This window comes from Caretta caretta, chromosome 26 (genome assembly GCF_965140235.1).
Source record: "Caretta caretta isolate rCarCar2 chromosome 26, rCarCar1.hap1, whole genome shotgun sequence".
NCBI lineage: Eukaryota > Metazoa > Chordata > Testudines > Cheloniidae > Caretta > Caretta caretta.
Genome location: NC_134231.1, coordinates 13756968 through 13782004, shown reverse-complemented (window position 1 = coordinate 13782004; position 25037 = coordinate 13756968). Strand labels below are relative to the sequence as shown.

General features: G+C 49.8%; 1 protein-coding gene across 3 annotated transcripts in view; it reads left to right on the top strand.

Moving 5' to 3' along the window:
• Positions 1-484: 484 nt before the first annotated feature.
• LOC125626540 (glycerol-3-phosphate acyltransferase 2, mitochondrial) overlaps positions 485-25037 on the top strand; it is a 139566-nt gene continuing 115013 nt past the window's right edge. Inside the window, exons 1-2 of one of the 3 annotated variants that reach the window (XR_012666115.1) lie at positions 485-576; positions 20228-20342. Coding sequence is in view for 2 of the 3 variants with exons in the window: in XM_075123404.1 (XP_074979505.1) it covers positions 20333-20342 (10 nt within the window). In the remaining variant the exon portion in view is untranslated. The remainder of the gene's footprint in view (positions 577-20227; positions 20343-25037) is intronic. The other 2 variants (XM_075123404.1, XM_048829616.2) reach the window with 2 other exon arrangements.

The window sequence follows — 25037 nt, the reverse complement described above, 5'->3', positions numbered from 1 at the left end:
TGAGAACTCTCTGCGCAGAGGGATGGGACCAAATGCCCCACTGTGTCTGTTTCATCTTGCTTCTTGCCCCTTGTTTCTGCCCCCTAGTCCTGTGCAGACCGGGGACTCTGATTGGAGAGCCTGGTTGGTTTTCGTACACTCCTGGGTTCCCAAGGAGGGATAAGAGGGGAGAGAGAGCAGCACCAGGGACACGTATTTATCTTGTGCAGAAACATAAGACAGATGCAATTTCTTCCATCAGAAGCAGCAATTTTTGTTACTGGCAATCACCATGCAAGTGAGACACCAGCCTCGAATTTACCCTGGAGACTGCTACCTTGTGCGCCAGAATTTGAGCTTTTAATTAAAACAGTACGACTCTAGCAATTCTGATCGCAAAGAAAACCCCTCGAATGTGCAGTGGAACCAGCCTGAGCTTGCAGACAGCATGAGAGAATGGTTCTGAGACATGTGGCTTGCTCCCATTCAAATCAACATGATGTTGACTCTGGAACCTAATGATGCCCATGTACACTTTTGATGACAGTCCACAAGAAACAGGAGAGAATCATTCTGTGCAGATCTGCAGAATCTACTGTGAGTGCTGTCTCATTTTGGGACTCAAAGGGGGAGGAGCTTGGATTGTGGGCAGAGCTCAGGGAGAGTATACCCCTTACTGTTTTTCCAAACCTACTGCAGCATTGACCCAGAAGCATTCGCTCTGATTCCTAATCTACATCCGATTTTGGTCAATCCCTTTGTGAGAAAGGGCCAGCAATGTATCCCATAGTGGGGGGCAAAATCCCAAATGGAAGTGACTCCGCTCCAGAGCTACTGATCTCTGTGCTGGGTATCCCTTTGTGATTGTGTATTAAGCCTAAATTAGTGGCCCCTTCATTTCCTTGCTCTCCCTCATTGGTCTGGCTGTATCCATCTGTTGTCTCTTGTCTGAAACTGAAAGCATTTGGGGGCAGGGACTATTTTTTGTTCTGTGTTTCCACGGCACAGTGGGGTCCCAGGCCATGACAGGGGCTCCAAAGCACTATGGAAATAATAATTAATTATTAGTAGCAGTATTAAAATGCTGGCATAAGCTGTTTGGTGATCTTGGATTTATTGCACTAGCTGTTTCACTGGGCTGTGAGGTAGAAAAAAGATGGGAGAAAAGGGTGTTGGATGCTTTTCTGAGGTGACAGAGAAGCTCTGATTCCTCTTGGCCCCCTTCTGAGCTACTTTGTTCGTTGTACCTTTGATCAGTTCCTCTATCTCTCCTTCTGAGCGCCTCTCTTTCTCTGTAGTTTGCAGATGGCCAGATTCTGATCTCACACTGGTGTAAATCAGGTCTGACTCCACCTGAAGCTCCCGGGCCTGATTCTGATCTGACTCAGACTGGTGTAAATCCCAGTGAAGTCAATGCAGTTGCTGGTGTAAAGCTACTGTGAGCGAGATCAGAACGAGCCCAGCCCTGGCAGGATCCTGGCGCATGGCTTGCATTTTGCTCTCTCGCGTACAATCAAATTCACAGAGTGATGGGAAAATGTCAGACATAATTAGGGGAAATTAACCAGGGAGCCTTCTCTGGAGGATCAGCAGCTTTCATCTCTCCCGGCTGGCTCATCACAGTCTGCAGCCTCCAACACGGTTTCCCATGCACGCCCAGCTTATGGTGGCAGCAGGGCAGGGTCCGTGGTCTATCCAGCCCTCCCCAGGGTCTGGGGTCCCATCACCCCACAGCAGTCAGTGCAGGAGGAAGATGGCTGATAGAGGTTATTATGCTGTCAGCCAAGTGCGGTGATCTCTGTACACAAGCCGAGGTGGCTGCCGGGGCCCAGGACAAGCTGGGAGATAAAACATGAGACAAGACAATCCTCGTCACAATCTGTCTGCCTCCTTCAGGACACGTGTCTCTCCGTCCCCTCCCCAGCCCCGGCTTCTCTTCTCTTTTGCTGGGCAATCGTTTTCTTCCAGCGGGCAACTCGTGCAGACACCAGGAGTTAAAGACCAGGGGTCTCTGTCCCTCACATTTCACGGGAGATGTGCCTGTCTAAATCACTAGGTCTTGAGCGGCTTCATTTTGGTCTGATGGGTAGAGCAGGACTCCTGGGTTCTATTCCTGGCTCTTGGAGGGACTAAGAGACTGGAAGTCAGGGCTTCTTCTTGTGTTTCTAAGGCTGGCTCTGGGAAGGAGTGTGGTCTAGTGGTTAAAGCAAAGGACTGGGAGTCAGGACTCAGGGGTTCCTGTCTCATCACTGTGGAGGGGTGTGTTCTAATGGTCAGGCTGGGGACAGGATTCCCCGGCTATATTACTTGTTCTCCTCGTGCTGTGATCCAAGTCATGTCCTTTGACCTCTCCCGTTTTTCTAGACAGGCAAAGCGAGGCACCCAGGGTCACGCAGCAAGTCAGAAGCAGAGCCAGGAGACACATGACCCCCAGTTGCCTACTTTAACCACTGCACCACACTGGGCTATGGGGCAGCAGCCCCTGCCTGGCAATGCTAAGGGGGCCTGACCCAATGTCCACTGAAGTGAAGTAGGGTCCTTCTGTTGCTACTAGATCCGGATGGAGGTGAGTTTCTTTGCAGCAGGCCTCCTGTGTGTTGTGGGAGGACAGGAAATTGGGGCATACATTGGGGTGGGGGTCCTAACCCTTTTTGGGAGGTGATAGAACAGGAAAGATCCATGGAAAGCACCTGGTACTGGTGAACCTAAAACATTCATTATCCCCCTGGCCAAGCAGTCTCTATAAGACAATAGTGACTGAGCCTGGGCATGACTTATGGCCTCTCTCTACACAATCCACTTATTTCTGGGGACAGGGTATTGTGTGGAGGAACTGGAAGGTTAGATTAGGATTTCAGTGCTGATGTTCAGGTGATGTTCGTCTCTCTTTGGGGATGACCTGGGGAGACAGGCGGGGTGGAGGGTCTGGCCGGATCCCCAAAGCACTGGATGAAAACAGAAAACAAGACTTAAGCCAGCCCCCAGCCTCCCCAGCTCCCAGCCGCCCAAGGCCCTGGAGGTAATACCGTTATCTCTGCATTTGCCTCACACAAGTTTCTGGCAGATATAAATATCCCAGGAGCGTCCTGGTTAATTTCAGGATTTATCAGCAGCGCTGCTACCGTCAGAAGCAAAATAAGCTGGGGAGGGTGGGGGGTGGCGAGGAGGTGTATCCTATCCCCCATCTGCACAGAAGCCACCCCTCTGTGCTCCCCCATGATAATAATACCTAGCTCTTTCCGTCCCTAGACTGCAAAGGAGCTAAGCATTATTTTCCCGATCTTTACCCATCACAGGGAGGTGACATGACTTGGCTGATGTCCCCCAGCAATGCAGTGGCAGAGATGCAAATAGAACCGAGGTCTCTTGTATCTAGGGCCTGGTCTACACATAGAGATGAGATAGACTCAGCTACGACGCTCAGAGCTGTGAAAAACATCACGCCCTGTGCAACGTAGTTAGGTTGTCCTAACCCGCGGTGTTAGGATTCAGCTTGGTCTCTGGGAGAATTCTTCTATCAACGTATCTGCCACCTCTTGGAGAGATGGATTGATGACATTGAGGGATAAACCCCTTCTGTCAATGTAGGAGGCATCTCTGCTACAGCCCCACGGCACCATAGCTGGGCTGCCGTACCTGCTGTGCTATAGACAGACCCTTAGGGTATCCTTTATGAATGGGGAAACTGAGGCATCAAGCAGGGAGGTGGCTTGCAGAAAGTCTCGCAGCACGGCAGTGGAATAGAACCCAGGTGTCCTGACTCCACCTCCAGTGCCCGGCCTACCCAGCCGCGCAGACTCTGATGGTGGTGGCTGGAATATACTCCTAGTTATTTTATTTGTATTAAGAAAAGGAGTACTTGTGGCACCTTAGAGACTAACCAGTTTATTTGAGCATAAGCTTTCGTGAGCTACAGCTCACTTCATCGGATGCATACTGTGGAAAGACTGAAACCTGTCTTTATTTGTATTAGCATCCAAGCTGCTCTTGCTTTCTTGTAGCTAAAAACTGGCTCGCTGGAAGGGCTGGGCCTTATCAGATAAAAGAGACTCGCAGGCAACAGAGAAGGGACCTGGCAGGTTTTTTTTATTGATGCTTGGCTTCCACCGACACCCTCCAGGGCCCAGGACATTGCAGGCAACTCATTCTCCAGCACTGTCAGCCCCCATCCTGGGGGTCTCCACCACTGTCAGTCCCTCCCTTCTCCCCAGCACTTCACCCACCGGTACTGGCCCAGTCCTGGGGGCTTCAGACCTGAGCATTGTCCAAACCGCCTTTCCCCTAAGCAAGCCCATGCTGTCCCTGTCCTGGGAACACAGTGAGCTCTGGGGTGCTCTCAGCCACTCCACTAGCCCCATCTGCCAGCCCCTACACTCTCCAACGGTATTAGGGCTGCTCCTTTCCCCAGCCCTGCGTAATCCCCCTGTTCTGCAGCTCCACTGAGCTCTGTTGTTCCCAAGCCTGCACCCAGCAGCCCCTCGGCCCTGGGCAAACACAGAGGGCTGTAGCCTCAGGCAGCGCCAATCCCTGTGCTCTTCCAGTAAAAATTAAACTCATTACAGCCGCGGGCACAGATGATAAAGGAAGCAAAGCTTTGTAAATGAAACCTGTATTGGTCTTTTGTCCTGGCCGGAGTTTAATATCCGCAGGTGTGTTTGAGCTAGATAGACATCAGCTGCTGGCTTCCACGCCTCCCACCAGCTGGGGCTTTGTGTGCAACCTCATTTCCCCCTTCTCTACCAGGCTAGGGTCTCTGTGTGGCCCCTTTCCCCCCCATACCAGGGTCCCCCAATTCTACCCACCAGGGGTTCTGTGTGCTCCATTCACCACTTCCTCCACACCAGGGTCCCCCATTTTCCCCTTCATGCCGGGCGGGGGCTGTGTGCATGGCCCATTCCCTGCTTCCCTGCATTCCCCGCCCCAAGCTCTTCCTTCTGTCTGGGAGATAAGTAGCGTGTCAGCATGTTAAACTCTACTGGGAGGATAAGCGGAGATGAGATACAGAGGTATTGTTATGCCTGGACGTATTAATTGGTGCCATCACCTCGCAGTTTGATCTACAGATAATTGCGGAGGTGCTTGAAGTTGTAGCTCTGCTAATCAGATGGCAGGGCCTCCATCTGGTCCCCATTTCTCCCCTTTTGGTTTTCCAATTTCCCCCAAAGTCAATAGGGTTCTGGCCACTGACGCCTAGACCATACCCTGAAATTTTGGAATTGATCAGATGCGGCGTTCAAAAGTTATCGTATTACCTATGCCAAGATGCCACTGAGCACAAGGTCTTTGCAAGCTCAGCCAATTACAGGATTACATTTGTGGTATATGAATTAATGGGGGTCTCACTGTTCCTTATGTACCTCCAAGCCTGCTCTATAAAGACCCCCAGGACTCAGAAGTGTGTGTGTGTGGGTGGTATTCAGGCTTTAAGTTCTCTGCTGAAGCTGCTGCCAAAGACTGTGACCACGGTGAGGTGCCCGTTGTGATATGGACACTCATCCACAAGAAAACCAGTGAACAGAACAACCTCACAAGTGGGAATCGAACCCACGGCCTATTCCGTTAACAGGCCCAGCTGCATTAGCCTAGAGGCAGTGGAGCCTTCCCACGCCAAAGCTGGTGCATAGGGTGGAAACCTGTCTCTTCCTTTCCTCTCTGTCATGTGCTGCTGTTCCCATCTGCTCTATGGGGCTGAGATCCACTATTCTCCCCTCCCTGCTAAGGGCTCCTAAGGTTGCTCTCGGGCACCCTGGTTTCCTCAAACCCATTGGTTTCCATGTGGCAGCTTCATGTTGGAGGCCATGTGGTGGCATCCAGAGTATGTGTCTCACATCTGGCCAGCGCTTCCTTCTGATTCTGGTGCCAATGAGCTGCCGGTTGGCAGCTTCTCAGCTATCTGTGGTGGGGAAGACGTCTGTCCAGCCCATGATCAGAATCTTTCGTAGGCACATATTTTCCAAGACGCTTCGTTTTCTGTCTAACATAGAGGCAAGTAGCAGACATACAAACCTCCAGCCACTAGAGGGGGACAGAGAGCCACATTGGTATTAACGTGAATTGCAAACAAGCCACCTAAAGTGTTGGACAGTAATCAAATGACATCACTATGAATCTGGGTTGGACGGGGACCAGAACTAAAATGTTCCGTGGACTTTCATCACTCCTGATCTCCACGTCTCCTCATTGCCGGTGGTTTGGAGCTCCTGCATGCTTGGAGTACTGCCTAGCGGCTCCATACCTCCTATTATCCTTCCATGCAGGAATCTCCATCTATTATCCTATCCATGCCCCCACACCAGGTGCCTGATTCTTGGCTATTCCATTCCTGCCTTGGAGCAGGGACAGAGTGAGAGGGGCTTTAAAGCCAATTTTGCATTCCCCATATTCTAGGGCTGTGCAGAGCCCTTGCATTCCTCAAGTGTAAGATAGAGCAGCCTCGGGGTTGCTCTAATTTATACTCTGCTTTCCATGACCCCTGTGGGTCTTGGGAAGCAGAGAATAGTGCTCATGCAGTCCAGCCACACCATGGACACACTCCCAATCCACCCCCTACAGGAGCATCTGGAAGCAGGGCCAACACAGAGGTAGTGACATTGGGGCCACACAGGTTTCAGCTCATGCCATACAAACTCACCCAGGACCCTGGATAATTACCCGGGCAGCTATTCTGTGCTGAAGTCTATGCTGCTGCAGCTTCACTTCTGTTTGTAGCTAGCTAGATTAAAGCGAGCTTGGGTACATCTACAAGTGCTGCAACGCTCCTCTGCTGGGAGAGCAATACAGCGGTGCACAGACAATCCAGGAAGTTTTTAGAAACTGTAGGGGACAATTTCCTGGTGCAAGTGCTGGAGGAACCAACTAGGGGCAGAGCTCTTCTTGACCTGCTGCTCACAAACCGGGAAGAATTAGTAGGGGAAGCAAAAGTGGATGGGAACCTGGGAGGCAGTGACCATGAGATGGTCGAGTTCAGGATCCTGACACAAGGAAGAAAGGAAAGCAGCAGAATACGGACCCTGGACTTCAGAAAAGCAGACTTTGACTCTCTTAGGGAACTGATGGACAAGATCCCCTGGGAGAATAACATGAGGGGGAAAGGAGTCCAGGAGAGCTGGCTGTATTTTAAAGAATCCTTATTGAGGTTACAGGGCCAAACCATCCCGATGTGTAGAAAGAATAGTAAATATGGCAGGTGACCAGCTTGGCTTAAGAGTGAAATCCTTGCTGATCTTAAACACAAAAAAGAAGCTTAAAAGAAGTGGAAGATTGGACAAATGACCAGGGATGAGTATATAAATATTGCTCGGGCATGTAGGAATGGAATCAGGAAGGCTAAATCACACCTGGAGTTGCAGCTAGCGAGGGATGTTCAGAGTAACAAGAAGGGTTTCTTCAGATATGTTGGCAATAAGAAGAAAGCCAAGGAAAGTGTGGGCCCCTTACTGAATGAGGGAGGCAACCTAGTGACAGAGGATGTGGAAAAAGCTAATGTACTCAATGCGTTTTTTGCCTCTGTCTTCACGAACAAGGTCAGCTCCCAGACTACTGCACTGGGCAGCACAGCATGGGGAGGAGGTGGCCAGCCCTCTGTGGAGAAAGAAGTGGTTCGGGACTATTTAGAAAAGCTGGACGTGCACAAGTCCATGGGGCCGGATGCGTAGCATCCGAGAGTGCTAAAGGAATTGGCGGATGTGATTGCAGAGCCATTGGCCATTATTTTTGAAAACTCATGGCAATCAGGGGAAGTCCCGGAAGATTGGAAAAAGACTAATGTAGTGCCCATCTTTAAAAAAGGGAAGAAGGATGATCCTGGGAACTGCAGGCCGGTCAGCCTCACCTCGGTCCCTGGAAAAATCATGGAGCAGGTCCTCAAGAAATCAATTCTGAAGCACTTAGAGGAGAGGAAAGTGATCAGGAACAGTCAGCATGGATTCACCAAGGGAAAGTCATGCCTGACTGATCTAATTGCCTTCTATGATGAGATAACTGGTTCTGAGGATGAGGAGAAAGCAGTGGATGTGTTATTCCTCGACTTTAGCAAAGCTTTTGACACTGTCTCCCACAGTATTCTTGTCAGTAAGTTAAAGAAGTATGGGCTGGATGGATGCACTACAAGGTGGGTAGAAAGTTGGCTAGATTGTCGGGCTCAACGGGTAGTGATCAATGGCTCCATGTCTAGTTGGCAGCTGGTATCAAGTGGAGTGCCCCAAGGGTCGGTCCTGGAGCCAGTTTTGTTCAATATCTTCATTAATGATCTGGAGGATGGTGTGGATTGCACCCTCAGCAAGTTTGCGGATGACACTAAACTGGGAGGAGTGGTAGATACGCTGGAGGGTAGGGATAGGATACAGAGGGACCTAGACAAATGGGAGGATTGGGCCAAAAGAAATCTGATGAGGTTCAACAAGGACAAGTGCAGAGTCCTGCACTTAGGACAGAAGAATCGAATGCACCGCTACAGACTAGGGACTGAATGGCTAGGCAGCAGTTCTACAGAAAAGGACCTAGGCGTTACGGTGGACGAGAAACTGGATATGAGTCAACAGTGTGCCCTTGTTGCCAAGAAGGCCAATGGTATTTTCGGATGTATAAGTAGGGGCATTGCCAGCAGCTCAAGGGATGTGATTGTTCCCCTCTATTCGACATTGGTGAGGCCTCATCTGGAGTACTGTGTCCAGTTTTGGGCCCCACACTACAAGAAGGATGTGGAGAAATTGGAGAGAGTCCTGCGAAGGGCAACAAAAATGATTAGGGGACTGGAACACATGACTTATGAGGAGAGGCTGAGGGAACTGGGATTGTTTAGTCTACGGAAGAGAAGAATGAGGGGGGATTTGATAGCTGCTTTTAACTATCTGAAAGGTGGATCCAAAGAGGATGGATCTAAACTATTCTCAGTGATAGCAGATGACAGGACAAGGAGTAATCGTCTCAAGTTGCAGTGGGGGAGGTTTAGGTTGGATATTAGGAAAAACTTTTTCACTAGTAGGGTGGTGAAACACTGGAATGCGTTACCTAGGGAGGTGGTGGAATCCCCTTCCTTAGAAGTTTGTAAGGTCAGGCTTGACAAAGCCCTGGCTGGGATGATTTAGTTGGGATTGGTCCTGCTCTGGGCAGGGCGTTGGACTAGATGTCCTCCAGAGGTCCCTTCCAACTCTGTTATTCTATGATTCTGTGGCACCTTATAGACTAACCAATTTATTTGAGCATAAACTTTCGTGATCTACAGCTCACTTCATCGGATGCATTCTGTCTGTTATTACTTGAAACCACTTAAATCCTACTTTTTATACTTAATAAAATCATTTTTGTTTGTTAGTAAACCCAGAGTAAGTGATTAATACCTGGGGGAGCAAACAGCTAGGCATATCTCTCTATCAGTGTTAGAGAGGGTGGACAATTTATGAGTTTGCCCTGTATAAGCTTTATACAGAGTAAAACGGATTTATTTGGAGTTTGGATCTCATTGGGAACCGGGTGTCTGGGTGTTGGAGATAGGTGACCTACTGAGTGGTTTTCAGTTAAGTCTGCAGCTTTGGGGGCTTGGTTCAGACCCTGGGTCTGTGTTGCAGCAGGCTGGCATGTCTGGCTCAACAAGGCCGGGTTCTGGAGTCCCAAGCTGGAGGGAAAATGGGCTCAGAGGTAATTCCAGCACATCAGGTGATAGTCCCAAGAGGGTCTCTGTGACCGAACCCGTCACATTTTGAAAAAAACTCTTTTTCTCACTCGGCTCACAGGGCACCTGAAGAGTTACAAACATTAACATTCAAGGATAAATTACAAAACCGGCTATGGAGCCCCCCACCCCCTTTAAATATATAAATAAAGTGTATGCCATGCAATCAGGGTACAGAAACAATAGCATGTGACTTAGTTGACCAATTGTACAGTGTAACCAGCAAATTCTTTGTAACAGTAATAAGTCAAAATCTGGCAGTGGAGAATTTGCCAACAGAAAACAGGGCTAAATTTAGAGTAAATTTTTAGTAGCAAACAGGTGGATCAGCTCAATAAAATGACCCCATCATTAGGAGGTAACACCAGCAGTTCTCAGGGGCTGGTGGGAGAGGCCAGGAGATGCATGGGGGGCAGGAAGGGGGGGATAGAGATCATTATTCTGTTGTCTGATCTTTTCCAGCCTATCTTCAGTGCCTTCGTGCCCACTTCCCAGAGTTTCCCCCGCCCCAATCTCCTGTAACAAGCCTAGTGCTCAGAAACACAGCTGTTCAAAAACACAGCTCTGTCCAAGAAATGACAACCCCGGAGTACGAACCCCCAGGCAGCCCCCTGGGGGCTGGGGCTGACTGGCACAGCTCAATCGCACGGAGCCTAGGGCACACAGGGCCCCTCGAGGTTAGCCGTAGGCTGGGCTGAGTCTCAGCTCCATTCTGGGCCTTGCAGCGGCCAGGATGTGTAATGGTGAGAGGCGATGGAGATGGGTGGGGATCCAGGGGCCAGGCTGGGAGAACGCCTCACCACTGAGGCTATGTCTACACGGCAACCCGAGGTGTGATTGCAGCTCGGGTGGGTGTCACTGTACCAGCTTTGAGATAGCTAGCCTGGGAACGATAGGAAAGCAGTGCAGATGTGGCAGGGTGGGCTCGCTGCCTCTGTACCTACCCACCCACCAACTGGGGAGCCTGGATACACACCCTGGTCGCTAGCCTGTGCTGAAGTCTGACGGGGAAAGGGTTAAAATCCTCTCCCTGCCCCAGCCAGGTGGAGCCCAGCTGGAGATGATCAGCCATTAGGAGGGAATATAAAAAGGAGAGGTTGGGCTGTGTAGCTTTTCCCTGAGACAACTGAATGGCCCCTGCTTCCTAGGAGAAGATTGGGTATGAGTTCCTAGGCCCTGGCAGTTGCTGGCCTTGCTCTGGGCTCAGAGGGCACTAGGAATGGAAGGTTTCACTGATGTCAGTGGATATTTTGGCAGGCTCCTGGGCTGGGCTGAAGCATTCGGTTTGCAGGCTGTTGCTGAACTCTGGGCCCAGGGCTATAGCATCCCCCCGCTTCTATTAGTGCTGGGCCAGGACTGCCAGCTTGTGGGTGGGGAGGAGTGCTCTGCCTTGGAGTGACAAGGGGTTCCCCCTCCTTGGGAGCAATGCTATAGTCCCCCACCCTTGGGATCAGCAGGGGCCCCTCCCTCTCTTAAGATAGTGGGGTGTTGCTGCCCCCCCAACTTTTCCTAGCTATTGGGGCTACCTGTGTGGTGGGCTGGGCTTTCTGTACTCTTGATCTCCTACTGCACACAGTAGACTCTTGGGCAGCATCAGTGGGGCCCTCTCTGAGCACTGGGCCTGGGAACCTCTCCCCAGTGAGCTGTGGGGGGCAGTTTGCTGTTGTTTTGGGCTGTTGTTTTGGGCTCCCTGCAGACTCAGGCAGATGTAATGAGGTGAGTTATTGAGTCCCGTTTTCATGCTCCTCTCCCAACTGTGAGGGCTAGAGCCCTATTTTTTTAAAACCGCTGCCGAGTTTCTAATGCTGTCATGTGACTCCAGGAGCTAGGGCCTTAAGCAGGGGCCTATAGTGCCTCAGTCTTTATCTGGCCCTGAGTATCGTATGTGTAGTTCTTCTCGTGTCCCCTGTTGTCAGTCTGTACATTATAGCATCTTTGGGGCAGGGACCAGCTGTGCAATGCGGTCCTGAGTGGCCTTTGGAGGCTATTGTAGTAGCAGGTGACTTCCTTCTGCAGCTTAAGAAGCGTGTATGGGAAAACCTAGATCCTCAAGCTCCAGAGAGCTCAGTAAAAGAGCGCCAGGGACAGCAATGTGCTCTCTGAGAGCAGAGTGCTGGGGGTTGGAAGAAGCCAATAATCAGCCTGTAACCTCAGGTTTCCAGGAATTCTGGGGGAGCATCCAAATTCCTCGAGCTCCTAGATGAGCAAGTGGGGCAAGGCTGGGGTACCTTGGCCTCTGCCAACAGCCCCCAGGTGCAGGGCTAGGCAGTGGAAGGTTTTTTCTATGCTGGCTGGCAGGGAGCCAGAAGCTAAGGGCTGTACTGCCCCCTCTAAGTAGGGCTGGTTCAGACCCATGTTGGCTCTCTGGTCCCAGGTCTCTGTGGCTCCCTGCAGCATGTGTGATTAGCTACCCCAGGCCAAGGGGGTGCAGAGCATCCCCCTTCTGTGTTTGCTGTAGTGTCCATAAGGGCATGATGCAGGGCAGTTGGGACTCCCCCAGCCTCTAGGGTAGTGTGGGGGTTCGGCTCTCCAGCTGGGATGAGATGGGGACTCTGGGGTGTTTGGAGTTGGTGTGTGTGGAGGGAGATAAGTGGGGCTCTACCAAATTCATGGACCATTTTGGTCAATTTCACAGCCATAGAATTGTATAAATCATAAATTTCATGCTTTCAGCTATTTAACTCTGAAATGTCAGTGTTGTAACTGTCAGGGCCCAGACCCAAAAAAGAGGTGAGTGTGGGGGAGTTGCAAGGTTATTGTAGGGGGGGCTCGCAGTACTGCTACCCTTGCTTCTGCAGTTCTGCCCGATGCAGTGCTCCCTTCAGAGCTGGGGAGCGGTGGCTGCTGGCCGGGAGCCCAGCTCTGAAGGCAGAGCCACCGCCAGCAGCAGGGCAGAAGTCAGGGTACGGTATTGCCCCCCTTACTTCAGTGCTGCCTTCAGAGCTGGGTTCTTGGCTCTCTGGCCGCCTCGCACTGAAGTCAGCGCAGAAGTAAGAGGCGAATACCATGACCTCCCCCCAAATAACTTTGCAAACCCCCCCACGGAACTCCCTTTTGGGTCAGGACCCCAATTTGAGAAACGCTGGTCTCCCCTGTGAAATCTCTACAGTATGGCATAAAAGCACACACAAGACCAGATTTCACGGTCCGTGATGTGTTTTTCATGGCTGTGAATTTGATAGAGCCCTAGAGATGAGGGAATTCTGGATGGAGGCTTCTGATTAACCAGGAAGGGGAGGGGAATCGTTGATCTCACTCCAGCGAAGGGAGACAGCGTGAGCCCCTCTGAGGCGCTGAGCAGGGCTCACCAGGCTCTGCCCCCTGCAGTACTGGGACAGGGTGGGATGGGATCCTCTGGCTGGAAGGGAAAAAGGTGGTGACTGTTTGCAGCCACTGGCTGAATCAGCCCTAGCTCTCTGGTTACAGAAGGTGGCAGTATGAATGGGGGAAGGTGGCTGCTCCCCCCGCCTTCCCCTAGTAGCAGCCGTGCTGGGAACCAGGACAGCCCACGAGCTATGAGGTAGAGGGCTGCCCAGAGCTTGTGATGGGCGCCGCTTTTGCTGCTCTTATGGGTCCTGAGATGTTCTGCCTCACTACGTAACCTCTGAGACCGGGCTCCCCACCTGAGAGCTGGCTGCCTCTACTGTTCCATGTGGAGCAGGTTCTGCTGAAGATCCATATGGGAGATCGGTGGCACTAAATGAACTGCATTCCCGTCCTCGGGAGGCAGCCTGCCTTGGCCCCACTGTGCTAAGTACTGTCAAACTGGGCTAGATTTGAACTGCTTACCTAGAGGGAGAGGGTTACTTAGAGTTATCTAGGAGTTGTCCGAGCCACTGAAATCCCATAGCAAAATACCAGGATGTCCATGATTGGTTCTGTGCCTGAGCCAGATACCATGTCAGTCAGTTGGGATAGAGGCAGCTGGCGTATGGAGCCAAAAGAAGCATCAGACAGAGGTATCGGTTCACTGTGGCATGCGAGTGGACGGACGCTAAGGATAGACCCAGTGAAGGGTAGAAATGGGACCTTTGGGCTAATTCCTCTCCCTTCGCTAGGAGGGAAAAGCATTCACTATCTGGACACAGCCTGTGTGGTGTGAAATTCTCTCCATGCTGCTTTGTTCTAGGTCTGTGGCTCTCGGCCTTTCCAGACTACTGTACCCCCTTCAGGAGTCTGATTTGTCTTGCGTACCCCCAAGTTTCTCCTCACTTAAAAATGACTTGCTTACAAAAATCAGACCTAAAAATCCGGACGTGGCACAACACACTGTTACTGAAAAATTGCTTACCTTCTCATTTTGTCTATTAGTTTAGTTTGTACTGAATTCACTAGTGTTTTTTTATGTAGCCTGTTGAACTTGGCAAATAGCTAGCTGAGATGATGTATGCCCTGGAGGACTTCTGTGTACCCCCAAGGGTAGGCATACATACCCCTGGTTGAGAACCAGGTTTCTAGGTGTATATGACCCCGCTTATGCCAGATCTTGGCAGGCGGATCAGAACTAGAGGTGGTTGAGAATATTTTTGGTCTGGTATGCCATTTTGACATGACGGACATGTTCTGCAAAATCACGCTGGGTTTGACAAAATTTTGTGTAGGGGGGAAAAGGTAAAACCCAGGATGTCTTGATGCTTTCAACATGTTTCTTTGGACTTTTTAGAACAAAAAGGGGTTGGCTTTGTAAATGACTTTCTTTTCAGATGCCCCCTTATTTTATACTTTTGTTTTAAAATTCAAGGGTCAACATTGAAACCAACAATGTGCCCCAGTTCAGGCTGAAAAAAAAATCCCAATCTTGCAGCTTCTCTGGGATTTAAAAAAAAATAGAAAATTCTGTTCTGCCTGCTCTAGTCAGACCCGAGTCCCCAGATCCAAACAACCCGACTCCTTTTGCAGAAGTAGAAAATGTCCGGTCCGGATGGCCACTTACTCTTTGTGGCTCAAGCTGATTTCCCTAGTAAAAAGCTTCTCCATTCACCTTTCTGAAGATAAGATAATCGCTGACAGACCGGTCACCAATCGAATGGCAATGATTTTATTACTCTTGTGAACTCCTGGACTCGTTAATCTTGTTAAGAGACCAAAAGTTTTTGTTTGATTTCTCGTAAAATGACTTCAGTCTTAATTAACTTCTTGTACAGAAGAAATGAGGGAAGGAGTTGAATAGGGTTGTCAGTTTTCTAATTGCGCAAAACTGAACACCCTTCCCCAAGGCCCCACCCCTCCCCTCCCCTCCATTGCTCGCTCTCCTCCACCCTCAGTCAATTTCACTGGGCTGGAGCAGGGGGTTGAGGTGCAGGCTCTGGGGTGAGGCCAGAAAGGAGGGGCTCTGGGCTGGGGCAGAGGGTGCAGGCTTTGAGGTGGGTCTGGGGATGAGGTGTTTGAGGTGTAGGAGGGGGCTCCAGGCTGTGGCTAAGGGGTTTGGAGTGGGAACAGGCTCCAGTTGGGGTGGGGATGAGGGGTTGGGAGTGCAGGAGGGGGCTCAGGGCTGGGGCAGGGGGTTAGGGTGCAGAGTGCAGGCTCTGCGCAGGAGTAGGGGGTTGAGGTGTGGGAGGGGCAGCTGGTTTGGGGTGCAGGGTTGAGGAGGGAGTTAGGGGGGGTGGGGTGGGTGGGGCTCAAGGTGCAGGCTCTGGCTAGGCAGCGCTTACCTCAGGCAGCTCCTAGTTGGTGCCACAGCGGGGCTAAGGCAGGCTGCCTCCCTGCCCCGCTTCTGCACCGCTCCAAGAAGCGGCCGGCATGTGTGGTCCCTCGGCAGAGGCACGGCCCGGTGGCTCCGCATCATGCGCGCTGCCCACATCTGCAGACACTGCTCCCATTGGCCACGGTTCCTGGCCAAAGGGAGCTGTGGAGCCGGTGCTGGGGGTGGGGGCAGCACACAGAGCTTCCCTGATCACCCCTGCAACTAGGGGCTAGACATGCTGGCTCCTTCCAGGGAGCAGCACGGAGCAAGGGCAGGCAGGGAGCCTGCCTTAGCCCCACTGGGCTGCTGACTGGACTTTTAACAACTCAGTCAGCAGTGCTGACCAGAGCTGCCAGGGTCCCTTTTCGACTGGGCCTTCCAGTCCAGAATAAGACACTTGGCAACCCTAGTTGAAAATGGATTAGAATTTGAATCCTCTAGGTTATCAGTTTTAAGGCAGTACAGTTTTACAGCAAGTGCCCCATTGTACTAGGTGCTGTACAAAGACAGTGAGACAAGCCCTGCCCTGAAGAGTCTAAACTAGTCGGGACATAAGATGGGAGACAGGAAGTATTATCCTTATGTTGACTGGATTAAGTGACTTGCTCAAAATCACACATTGAGCCAATTGCAGAGCTGGGGATTAAATTTAGATTTCCAGAGACTCAATCCAGGCTTCTAACCATCCTTCCTCTCTAGTGTGTTCTGCATTCCCCATATTAGCTGGTGAAGGAGACTAGCCTACAACTGCTACCAGCTAGAGGACTCGCACCTTTAGCTCGTGTGGCAGAGACTTGTGCCGTCAGCACAGGAAGGTGCAAATTCAAACCCTGGTGATGACATGTGGTGGCAGGTCTTACAGTGCTGTACCCAAAAACTCTGTTCTCAATGGAAGCCTCTAACATAGTCACCTTGTCATAACCTGGCCAAACACTGGTACGTGCAGGGGGCCTGATTCTCCTCTTGCTAGAGTTAATCAGTGGAGTTACACTGGTGCAAGTGAGCCGAGACTGAGGCTCAGAGCATCTATCTAACCCATCTGGTCTCTAAAAAGATCAGCGACTAGCAAGGTGTACACAGCATGCGACCACAATGAACTCTGCTGGTAGCAGGGGTGGCAGAGGAAGGATCCCAAGTTTAAAAGGCTGTGTGACCTAGTGGAAAGAGCACTGGACTGGAATATGGGAGATGTGGATGCTACTTGTCTGTCGGAACTAGTACAAGGTCAGTCTGCCCAGTGCCTCAGTTTCCCCATGTATAAAATGAGGGGTAATTGTACTGACCACCTTTGTAAAATGACTTAATCTCCAGCTAGAGCTAGCTAGATATTAAAATAGCCCCTTTTCAAGTCACCGCCCTGCTCGCAAAGACAAGCCAGTGGTGAACTTTTCTGTGGCAGCACTTTTACCTTTGTCTCTTAAACGATCGTGCCTACCTCATGCCATTAGGTTGAGAACAACCAGTCGTGCCCTCAAGCAGCATACCAGCCCAGCCCAAGTAAGAGCAGTGCAGCAAAAGGTTGGTGCTAAAAGTTCAGTGACTCACTCTATTTCTGTCTGCAGAGCCATGATCAGGCCCTGGCGGCTGCAAATGGAGTGGAGGTGGCTAAGATCCAGTCTCAGGATAACTGCAGCTTTGCTCCTAAAGCCAAGCCCCCTCCAGCGAGTGGGCTTTGAGTTCTCTCTTCCCACCCCGCAGGCACAGTTAAACAGCACAGTAATAGCTCCTTGGGTTTGACCTAAGTAATGTCCCTGATGTCTGGGAGCTGTGAAATGTCATTATCTTTGCAGGTAATTTCCCGTTTTTCCTAGGCAGCTTTGCTCTCCCAGACAGCAGAGACCAGAGAATCAAATTAGCCTGCTTCTTATGCTCCCCTTGTCTAGGTTTTGAGGACCTGCTCTAGTCTTGGTTTTCAAATATGAGGCAGTTTGTTAGAGGAGAGAGGGTACGGATAATGGGTGGAGGGGTTGGGGAGGAACCTCTCCCATGGGTAGTAGGTTACTCCATAAGGGTCAGACTGTCACAGGAGGACAATCTCCTGGAGAACCCTGGCAGCTACTGGGGATTGAGCCTGTGTGGAAAATCTGACCTATTGGGGCTGCTGGCACTGTCCTCTGATGCATCTGCTGCTGGCCACTGCCCAGCACTGGGGTACTGGGCTACATGGACCTGATCAGACCACATATCCTTGTTCCTGACAGGCTCTGGCTGACTGGGCTACAGAGCCTATGTCAGGATAGTCCCTAGTGTAGACACCGCATATGATGACTGGAGTTGTCCTGCCATGTAGGATCAACACCTCCCTTGAAAGACATTGGCTATGCCAGAGATGACTGGTACCTGCTGATAGTGCAGGGGTGGGGTGCAATGTAAAGGTTCCCCCAGAACAGCTTGAGTCATGCCCCCACCCAGGCGTGTCCCCCCCTTACCCTCAGCAGCCCCTCCCTGCAGCTCCTACCTGTTTGCTGCTTCTCCCCACAGCTGCAGCTTGCAGCTCACCAGCTCCAGGGAGCTGAGCACAAGGGAGGGGGTCTGGCTAGCAAACCCTGGCAGAAATCAGGGGTGGGGGTGGCAGCATGTGACCCTACATGCCCCCCCACATCAGTTCTGGGCTACACCAACAGAAGCCCTGTTCTTCTTCCCTAGCTGTGTCTACGCTGGGAGTCTTGTTGGCATAGTTGTGTCACCAGGGTGTGGTTTTTCGCACACCTCTGACCCTCACAGCTATGCTGATGCAAGATTTTAAAGAGCTGGTTGACATGTAAAATGTACATCAGCCAAGCTACATGGCTCAAGAAAAAGCTTGCCCTCATCTAGTGCCCCAGAAATGCTGACACTTCCATGACCATGGCTCTTCCATAGAGTCTTGAACTCAGATCCTAGTCATGCCACTGTTTCCTTATGTCAAATAGGGATGATACGTGATTGCCTTTGCCAAGTGTTTTGAGAGCTCTGTGTCTGTTGCAAACACTGGGATTTTCCTTTGCACGAGAAATCTTCCAGGCATGAATATTTCAGGTGTGTTTCTAGCAAGCCTCAAGTTTTCTCCCCTTTTGTTGCAGTTAGGTTCTCTTGTTGCTAAATTGTATTCCTCTTTGGAGGATCAACAGTGTTTCCTCGTGGCTTGGGTGTGAAACTGAAGGTGGGATACAGTCAGAGGATTCAGCCCTCCAGAAGGTCTGTTTCCTTCTCTTTCCAAGCAGAGAATCTGCTGCTTTTCTAGCAATTAATTTTGGGAACCAGAATCTCTGCCCAGGCAGCCTGATGGTGCCTTGTAGGCACATCACAGTTCAATAACAAGTGGGCTCTGTGCCCAACACAGAGTGGAGTGTGTGTGTGACTGCACTGCTTGGAACCAGAACTGTTCAGTTGTGTCATGAGCCCTATACTGCTAATGGAGATTTTCTTATCAGTGGTGCAAACAGTGTTCTGTTGAGTCACATGCCTTGGAACCTTCTGTGTTTGGAACTGCCCCAGGCAATGTGGAAGGGGGACTTAGCTGCCTTGGGAGCACCATCCTCCCCTCCCCTACTCCCCAGCTTGCAGATAGCCCTGTTTGGCCCATGCAAGTGTAGGGGGTGGGCCACAGGGCCGTGGCATCCTCCTGGGGAATACGTTGAAAAGAAGTACAGCCCGAGGCTCTACTTAGCCTCCTGGAATCCCCTCAGCACTGGGGAACGCCATTAAGGAGCCTGCCGGGGCAGTGGCAGGTAGGAGAACCCCAGGCAGCATAACTCTGGAGCTGGCCTACCAGGGGGCCAGAGACACTTCAGAGCTTGGTGTAGAGGCACCAGGTCTCTAGTGGATCTGAGCTCCGTGGGCCCCGGGGGTGCCACACTAGCTGTGCCAGAGATCCTCACTCTCCCAACAGAAGGAATAGGGGGAGCCCTTCTGAGTTTGGCCCCCAGGACCCCCCTCCTTTTAGATTTTTTTGTTTGAGCCTGGGATGTTCTGGGCTAGAGTAACCCACACTGGGTCCAGCTTTAAGCACCCCAAATCTTGTGGCAAGTTCAGCATCTGTACCTGACACTCCACCATACTGGTATGGCCGTGTCAAGGTTCCTTCCCCACTCTGAACTCTAGGGTACAGATGTGGGGACCTGCATGAAAGACCCCCAAAGCTTAACCTAATCTGGTAAGAATAACAGTTGCCACCACCAAAGTGTTACACAAAGAACAGGGAAAGAGCCCACTTGGAAACCTTTCCCCTCAAAATCCCCCCAAGCCCTACACTCCCTTTCCTGGGGAAGGCTTGATTAAAAATCCTCACCAATTTGCATAGGTGAACACCAACCCAAACCCTTGAATCTTAAGAACAATGGGGAAAAAAACAATCCAGTTCTTAAAAGAAGAATTTTAATTAAAGAAAAAGTAAGAGAATCACCTCTGTAAAATCAGGATGGTAAATACCTTACAGGGTAATCGGATTCAAAACACAGAGAATCCCTCTAGGCAAAACCTTAAGTGACAAAGACACAAACAGGAATATCCATTCCATTCAGCACAACTTATTTTATCAGCCATTTAAACAAAACCAAATCTAAAGCGTATCTAACTAGATTGCTTACTAACTCTTTACAGGAGTTCTGACCTGCATTCCTGCTCTGGTCCTGGCAAAAGCATCACACAGACAGAGGGGACCCTTTGTTTTCCCCCCCTCCAGCTTTGAAAGTATCTTGTCTCCTCACTGGTCATTTTGGTCAGGTGACAGCGAGGTTCTCAGCTTCTTAACCCTTTACAGGTGAAAGGGTTTTTCCTCTGGCCAGGAGGGATTTAAAGATGTTTACCCTTCCCTTTATATTTGACAGGCCGGGACCCACTTCTGCTTCCTCGTGACCCCTAAACGCCCCATCCTTCCTGTGCAGCTCACACCACTTTTTATTCCGCCTTTGCAGGTGAATTTTGTTCCTCTAGCCATGACCCAGCTGGGGCACTGGAGGTCCTGATCGTGAGAAGTGTCTGAATCAGCCAATCACACGTGGAGGTGGCAGTTCTCCCACATGCTCCAAGGTACAAACCCTTTCCATTGCATCTGATTTTTCAGAGACCTCTAAAGATGTTTGTGATTCTGGAAAGTCTTAAATCCCAATAGATCCTTCCCAGGATTTGTTTCTCAGCATCAGCAAAACAGCTCTGTGTTTGCTCTTTTCAGGAACACCTCCCTCTTCAGAGATGCTCAACAAAGCACTCTCTTTGTGCTAAGAGTTAGCATTCGCACTGCCATTCCCAGCTGACTATCTGCTGCCCTAATTAGAGAGGGGGCCAGAGCCTCTAAGCTTGGGGGCCAGATCTGAGCATTCCCAAAGTTCAGAGCACCTAGTCACTGCTTTACAGACACTGTGGGACTGAATCAAGTCTGGGATCTCTAGCACCAAGGCTGTTAAGAGTGGTCCCTCAGTCTGGTCTTTAAACATTAGATCAACCTAGCTACCTGGCTTTTTAAAAAAAATTCACGCCCTGCATGACTGAATTAGGTCGACCTAACCCCCAGTGTTGATGTAGCGAGGGTGACCTCCAGCTGGAGAGGTGGGTTAGCTAGGTTGATGATGAAAGAGGTTTTTCCAGTGTAAGAAGTGCCCACCCTATGGTGTTAGGGTGGCACAGACCAGGGGGGCCCAGGGGCCATGGCCCCATCATTTTTAAAAGGGGGAGGGCTCTGCCCTTACAGTCAGTAAAAAGTGGAAGGATGAGCAACAGGGGAGGTTGTCAGAGGAGTAAGTGAGGGTGGGGCCTCGGGGAAGGGGGAGGGGCCCTGGTTTGGGCCCAAGTGGTCCCCCACTTTTAGGGGGCTTCCATTGCTCCTGGCCCAGATATACCCTAACTCTGGGTGACTCTGTTCTGGGTGTCTGCAGTTAGTCTCTCAGAGGCTTGTTTTCAGACAGCGTCAAGCTCCCACCACTCCAGCCCGAATCAAATGTCCTTTCTGTGATTTGCCAAGTGCCCATTGCTGACCAGAGGGCAGGGCAGGGGTGTCCAGTTTTGTGCAGGTAGAAAGTTGGCAACCGTCGTGTACACGTGCTGGTCATCAATTAGAATTGAACCTGGGCCTTTTCACAGCCAAAAGCAGCTGCTGCTCCCCCTTGAACAGAAGGTCTCTCCTTGAACTGGGAGATGGTTGGTTGCTGGGACCAACCACTAGGCAGAGGTGTGATTATGTGCCCTGAAAGCCTGATCCAAAACCCAGCGAAGTCCCATGGGTCTTTCCATTGAACGCATTGGGGTTTGGGCCAGGCCCTAGAGCCACAGTGCATCTGAATCCTTGCACATGATAAGCCTTAGGAATCTGTCTCTAAAGCATGCAGTAGCTTCTCCTTATACTGCTGAGAGTCCACAGGCAAGGGCAGTACCAGGGACCCATGTTAATAAGTTATTAACCTGCAAGAACAGGTGGGTGCTGACCTAGTCTTCAGTGCCATAAGTCTCGTTCTATCACCTGCCAATCCCCTCTGTTACCAGGGAGAGTTATGTCCTCTCAAACTGCACCTGGCCAGAACATCGATACTGATCAATAGCAGGAGGGTGATGGAAACTCCATTAACTTTTAAGACTCTTTACAATTGGGGCAACACAAAGCCCTGGTCTGATCCCTACGATAGGATCAAAATTAAGCCTGCTTAACGCAAACCAGCTCAGTTCTCTAACTAAAAGGCAGCTGTTTCCTCTGGATTTCAAACTTCTCTATAGTTCCCAACTTAAACACTTTAATTTTTTTATTTTTTATTATGCCACTTGAGACCCCTTACAGATGCCTGACTTGTCAGAGGATCAATTCTCAGCCCTTTCTAAAAGTTGGGCCCCTTGGGGGGGAGGCGATCCTCAGGCATCTAAAATCACTAGGTGGCTTTGAAATTTAGACCCTAGTCCAGTCACTGTCTGAAAGTTTTATTCCCCCCATGACTCAAGCTGAGGGGATGGCTTTCATGGTAGGACCCTTCTTCAGAAGCGATTTGAAATCTGCTCCAGTTTCTACTCTTGGCTGAGACCATCTGCCTCACTGCTTGCCTGAAGCAGATGTGCTCGCTCACTGGGTTTAATTTTTCTATTGTGTTTTGCCTTGGGTGGCCCTGGGAGTTCGTAATTCTTGGAAGAGACACATGCAGAGTATTATAACAAAGTGCTTTGCAAACCTTTGTTAAACCTCACGGTGCCCCTATGAGTCAGGGAGCCGAGGCTGGCTTTAAATGGCTTTCTCTAAAGTCATCTAGCAAATTAGACCAGATCAGAAACTGAACCCTCAACTCCTGTGTGATCTAACTTGGTGGTACTAATTTAATTGTAGCTTGTTTCTGAGTGGTTAATACTCAAATGCAGCCAGCTCTGGGGAGGGACGGGGCTATGGGTGGTAGAGTGAGATAAGAGAGGATTTGGGGGCTAATGAGGAAGCAGAGCAGGGGAGAACTCCTGAGGTCTACAACCCACTCTGACCTACTGCTGAGTTCTGGGCTGCATTCCTTATGTAGCCTGTCTCTGTTAGGAGTACTCGGCCTGGCCAGCGGAGAGCCTGCAAGGGCAGGGGTATATGTTGGTAGTGGGGTGGCTGCAGTAGAGAGATGAGGGGACTTGGAGTTCTGTGTGGCATCGTGGGAGGTCCTGCCACCCCCAGTGTTCAAAAATCCAAAGTCCGGGCCCCTGAGATCATTAGAAGCATCCAAGCTCTGTTTTTAATGTGCGTTCTCTTGTTTTGAGCTTTTTAGGGAGTGCTTGAGTTTTGTTCGCAAGCTTGTCTCCATAACTACAAGGCCAGAAATGTTTTTAAAATGAAAGCTGAGATTCTCTCAATCACATGGCTCCAGGAGCTGGGGCTTTAAGAAAAATCTCCAAATAGCAGAAGGCTTGTGAGACAGCAGCAGCCCTAGGGTCAGGAGATGTGGAAGCTCTTTTCTGTTGGAATGAACATTGGAAAGCTGCTGTGCTGCTAAGGGTTACCTGGATCACACCTTTACTAGGTGTTCATGTTGAGCTAGAGATGCCAAGCTAAGCCCTCAACTTCCTAGAACTCTATTGGTGAGGGGAATGTGGGTCAAAGGATGAGCTAAGATTGGAGTGTCTAGTCAGGCCCTGCTGATGACCAATTTGGGTTGTAGTGGATAATCCGCTGATCAAGTGCTCCCAATGTGATGCTGTAGCCAAAAACTTAAAAGGCTACTGAGATTCATTGGCTGAATAAACAGCAGAATCTGGAGTTGGAGTAGATGGGATTCCAATCACAAGTGACTAGGACAAAGGGAATAGTCTGTCTCCTGTCCTGGTGTCAACAGTTCAAGGATGTCGATAAATCAGAGAGGGGTCAAAAAGAGCCATGAGAATGATTAAAGGATTGGCGCAAACCTGATTTCTAATGACTGGGTTCCTGGAGTCTCTTTAGCTTAACAAAGAAGGTTAAAGGGTAGCTTGATCTGTTTAAGTACCTACATGAGGAAGAAATATTTTATAATCGGCTCTGCAGTCTAGCAGACCAAGGTATAACAAGATCCAATGGCTGGTAGATGACATTAGGCACATTCAGACTGGAAATAAGTGCACATTTTTAAAAACTACTTATTTTGGAAGCTTGAACAAGTTTATAAATCCCTGCAAATGATTGTTTTGTTTGATATTTACAATCCTTTAAAACAAAATCTGTTGTAAGATGTATTTTGTACACAGATATGGTCGTCGGAGCTTTCTGTTTAACAGGGTGTTACCATATTAGAGTGATCATCCTTACAACACCTATGTTGTCGCTAGTGACTTTATTAAGTTGAGTGAAATCACTATATACACTTTCAACAGACCAGGTAGGTCTGAAAAATGTTAGTCTTAAAAATATATATATAAAAAAATTGGACAGGTGTACTGGTTCTTTGGCAGGTGAATGTACTTTGTCTGAGTACCGAATAAAAGGGAACAAAGTATCTACCTGTCCTCTATTTTGCTTGGTACATAAATGGTGTTAATTTTTCCATCTCCCATAACTTTTTTGAGCTATTTCTCAATGGTTGGGCTCTTTTTTCAGATGAGAGGCTACCAGTACCTGAGCAGCTACTAGCAGATGAGAAATGAATTCTTTGTTTCCTGTTGTAAGGGCACTTTTACCAGGAAGACCCAAGAGGATTACCAAAGGATCATTTTAGTAATAAAATCCAACAATTTGTGCTCTTTGGTTACAGATTGCCTTCCAATACACTCTGACTGGACATGTCCACCATATATGTATAGTCTCCCCTCTCAGCATAGCTTATCCCCCATTCAGTCTCTCTCTGGTTTTTAACTTGACTGGTGCAAGGTACCATCTAAAACTGTATCTTTTAAGAAATGTTTTTATTGTGCTTTAGGTGGTGGTTTCTGATCCTTTTTTGTAGCTCAAACCAGGGTGTTATATATGGGCACTTTTTTATTAGGAAAGCAGTCTGCAAGGATTGATATAAACTTGTTTGTTTCCTAAATGACCAGATGCTGTTGTTTCCATTAAAGTTAGCTTTCTGTATAGAGCAGGTTTCTGGGAAGTTAAGGAACAAAATGCCTGACTTGAAAGTACTGGTACCAGTTGGGCCAGGTCAAGTTAGTTTTGATCTCCAAGTTAAAATTTCTTTACTGAATAGCTGGCAATAAGGTGCAAATTTTAACTGGGAGGGTTATTAAGCATTGGAACAATTCACCAAGGGTTGCAGTGACTTCTCCATCACTGGCAGTCTTGAAATTCAGATTGAACTACTCAAGCATATC